Source organism: Antrostomus carolinensis, unplaced genomic scaffold (genome assembly GCF_000700745.2).
Source record: "Antrostomus carolinensis isolate BGI_N321 unplaced genomic scaffold, ASM70074v2 scaffold15224, whole genome shotgun sequence".
Classification (NCBI taxonomy): Eukaryota; Metazoa; Chordata; class Aves; order Caprimulgiformes; family Caprimulgidae; genus Antrostomus; species Antrostomus carolinensis.
Genome location: NW_010310301.1, coordinates 1 through 4,114, shown reverse-complemented (window position 1 = coordinate 4,114; position 4,114 = coordinate 1). Strand labels below are relative to the sequence as shown.

Sequence of the window (4,114 nt, the reverse complement as noted above, 5' to 3'; positions counted from 1 at the left end):
TCTATCACTAACTGCCCTTATGAAAAGTCCCTCCCCAGCTTTCTTGTAGCCCCTTCAGGTACTGGGAGGCCACTATAAGATCTCCCCGGAGCCTTCTCTTTTCCAGGCTGAACAGCCCCAACTCTCTCAGCCTGTCCTCACAGCAGAGCTGCTCCAGCCCTCGCATCATCAATGGTGCAACAAGACTTAACAACAAGTTTTCACGATACAGAGGCAGTTTTCATCAGTAATTTGTTGTTGTATGCAGTGGTCCAGTACTCCCTGCTGCTTTACTGGAACTTGCTATAGACTACTGTAACACCAGCAGCACCACCAGGCACTATTTATAAAGACAACTAAAGCAGAACCTGTCACCTTTGCCAGGACAACTGCTTCAGCACATTTGAGTTTCTGTCAGCACAGCACTTCTCAATATTCTGTACTCAACACTCCTGAGGGAGCTGGTGTGCCGTTAAGTCCCTAGCCAGGTATGTTTCTTTTCTAGAAATGCAAGTACTGCTGTCAAAGAAATGAGACAATTTAAGCTAGGTACTTCTCTGGAACAAAAACCTGAGGTATTTCCATTCTCCCCAAGACACCTGGAAGAGTATCACACTAGGCACCACTATATCTGCAGTGTTCCACCAGCTGGAAGCATAGAGAACCTGGAAAACAGGATTTTATGCTAACTTATACAACACAAGGAGCTGCAGTGCTGACTGTACAATGACATCCTACAATGGCCACAGAAATACAGGTGGCTGGAGTGGTTACATTAGAGAAATCAAATCAATTCTTAAGCAAAGGGTCACACAACCTTTTACATGAGCTCTTAGAACCTTAGGGCACTGCTCCTCTCCTGTCACATGGCCAAAGCGACAGCCATCCCCCATCCATGAGACTGGGGAGCTTACATTTTCCTGTCACAAGAGCAGATTCTTGCCCTTAAAGGGATGGACACTGGCATTTTATGAAGACAAACACACATCCAGGTAGAGGACGTAGACGGCTACGTAGACCCTGAGAAGGACAACACAGAAGCTGCTGTTGGCCAACATGTTGTGATAGCATTATCTACTCCATCTGTTTCCAAGAACTCCTTGAGGAAAAACACATCAGAAATAGGTCCCTATAAGACACTCTAGGAAGTCAGAGACGCCCATTAGCACACACAAGGCATAAAACCAGGGACAAGAAATAAATCAGCTGACATGACAACTCCAAATGGGATTATCTTTAAGAACTGAACCACGATCAAACACTTCCTACTCTAACATCTTTAAGACAAATCTATGGTAACATATCCATACCTTAAAATACCATACAAGACTGAATTTCTTACCAATTTAATAGATGCTGGGTTCTCCACAACAGAATGAGCTGGCAGAGGTAACATAATAAACTGTGTAGCAGGTGTGGAGGAGCTACTCTCTTCAGTATCCTAAAATGAAGTCAAAGAGAAAATACATGCAGAAAACGAGACATAGTGACCTGTGTCCCACCCTCTCATGAACACTACCACTAAGCATAAGTCTTAAGGACTGATGAGACTGGAAAGCAGGAAAGAAGAGTAATCATTTCAAAAGCAACGGCCTTACCAGGTCTACTCTGGAAATTACCAAACTCTCCACAGCTTGAAATTCAAAACAGCAGATACAATTCTACATAGAATAAGGTTTTCTACAACCAATCCCTAATACCTCAATTTAAAAGGACCCCCTTCCACCTCTCTGCAACCAAGAAAACAGCTATCAGGAGCACAGAGGTAACATTTTTTTCTCCCCAGTATCTTGTAGTTCAGCTGCAGAACCCATGCCAAGTATTATTACAGGAAACCATTAAAAAACCTCAAGCAGTCATCTTTAGACACAAGTGAAATCAGCATATGGCAGAGTCAATACAGCAAAGATGATGTAATCACCGAGTTACCAAAGCTGCTGTTGCCCTCACCACTGAGTGTAAGCACGTTGGGCAAGACAGAGTCTCCTGCAGCCATCGAGGATCTCAAGTGAAATGTGTTAAACAGCACTCGGACATTTCAGGTGAGACACTGACAGGAGTCTGAGTGTCACCAGAAAAACTTACCCTCCCCGTCACCACGGTCACCACAGACACACCATCTGAAACCTGAGGCCGGGCCACAGCGATGCTCCCGTTGGAGATGTCTGTGGAGCTGCTAACTAGAGTCTCTTCAATAACTACCCGAGCTGTCTGGTACTGTTGTCCTTCTATTTCCAAAGAAGCCTCATCCAAGAGGATATCTCCAGCCACTTTCTCCGTCACGGGCCCAACATAGTGAGAGAGAATCTCTGAGGCAACCACTTCTTTCACAGCATCTGGCTGACCAAAGGAAGCAGTCTCTTCTGCTAGTCCCTCGATGGCGATGCACTGCTCAGAAATGCCAACGTGGCTGGAGTCCACAGACAGGATGTTCTGCACGGCGTCCCGGGAGACACCGGTGATGTTAGTGGAAGCTGTTAACCCTTCGGATGCTGCCTGACCCTGTGTCACACACAGTTCCAGTGACTGCCTGCTCCTGTCCTCTTGAAGAGTGGTTTTGGGAATAATGATGTAATCTGAGCGAGGAAGAATCTTACGGAAACCTGGAATGTCTGGAACTATTGCAGTTCGAGTGGACAGCCTGGAGTTCTGTTGGCAAAAAAACAGAGTATGGAATAAATCAATATGAGAAAAGGGAGAGATTCAGTTCTCAATCCTGCTTCTAGTGCCTGAAGTTCAAATGGTTTCCTGAAGCAGTTTGCTGGGAATTTCTCTACGTGACAGAGCTGGCAGGATCTCTCTCAGCCCTCGTTTTATCATCCATTTTACCATCAATCACCCCGATTACACAACACAAAAACAACTACCATCCCTGTCAGCAGGTATGAGACACATCCATCTTGAATTTCCAAACATTCTCCCTTGACTGAACAGAAGGCAAAAAGCAAGAGGCAGTGGCCTCACACACGGCTTCTTCACAGGCTGTCCCAAGCAGGAATACAAACTGGAACCTGCAGTTAAATGATTCTCCCACACATGGTGCTGTGTAAGCAGTTAAGTCCCTGTCTCTTCACATGGCAAAGAGCTGCCACATAATTGACTTACCGGGTCCAATCCCTCTTTCTCCAGCTTGGCTTTCTCCAAGTAATAGCTTTTTTCAGCCACACTGAGCAATCTCCAGCTCTCACTGATCTTTTTGTTGATTTCAGATTGAGGGAGGTGGGGAAGCTCTTGCTGTACTTTCAAGTAAATATCATAATAGTAGAGGAGGTAAGCAGATCTGAAAGGCAACCAGAAACTGAAACGTTAACATCCTTCTACATAAATTCCTTTGGGAAAAGAAATCCACGAGGTTTACATTTGTCTCAAGGCCAAATGACAAGCATGTTACATTCAATTCTTTTTCTAAATGCATTTTTTAACCAAATTAAAACCAAGATTCTGAGGAGAATCTCTGAAATAAGGCGAAAGAGCCTAAGGCAAATTATTTTGGGGTACACAAACTTTAGATTGAGCAACAGTAGCATCTGTCAAGACAAGGAAGTCAAGTGGGCCCAGAGCATCAAGCTCATGTTTTATATACAACGTTTTACACTATGAAGTGTTCCAAGTGTACTGCCAAGTGCACTCTTACCAGAAACAAAGAAAACTGCTCCCACACCCTACACAGGCACTAAACAAAGACAGAAAGAACTTACCGAGGCTTTTTAGCTTTTTCTCCATGATCTCCAGCACTTTTATATTTCTTTTTCTTCTTAGATGGCACTGGTGATGCGTAAGTGTAAGCGCCCTCTATTTCCTCCATCACCACAGTTACTTCAGTGCCATCATACGGAGCCTCCATTGCTAAAAATAGACATTTTAGGTTAAACACTCACCAAGTTATACAATATTTCTCCCAACAGAGACCTTTGTACACGGACAGCATCACTGGCACATCAGTTTGACTTTAATTAACCAAGATAACTATGTGTTAGCCATTTATCTATTTCTAGAAGAAAACACCTTTATTATAGTGACCCCAACACCACCAGTTCACTGCATTTAAATGCTGTGGTTCCCCAGGAACCTCTCAGGTGAAGTTTGGAAATCCAAAACGAGCCTCATGCCCACCAAGGAGGTGTCATAGAATCAT

General features: G+C 44.2%; 1 protein-coding gene across 1 annotated transcript in view; it reads right to left on the bottom strand.

Moving 5' to 3' along the window:
• Nucleotides 1-3,823, bottom strand: part of HMGXB3 (HMG-box containing 3) — an 18,662-nt gene extending 14,839 nt beyond the window's left edge. The window contains exons 1-4 of the mRNA XM_010166382.1: nt 3,678-3,823; nt 3,085-3,259; nt 2,065-2,628; nt 1,322-1,420 (exon numbers count right to left, since the gene is read on the bottom strand). Of these exons, the coding sequence (XP_010164684.1) occupies nt 1,322-1,420; nt 2,065-2,628; nt 3,085-3,259; nt 3,678-3,823 (984 nt within the window). The remainder of the gene's footprint in view (nt 1-1,321; nt 1,421-2,064; nt 2,629-3,084; nt 3,260-3,677) is intronic.
• Between the last annotated feature and the right edge of the window lie 291 nt (nt 3,824-4,114).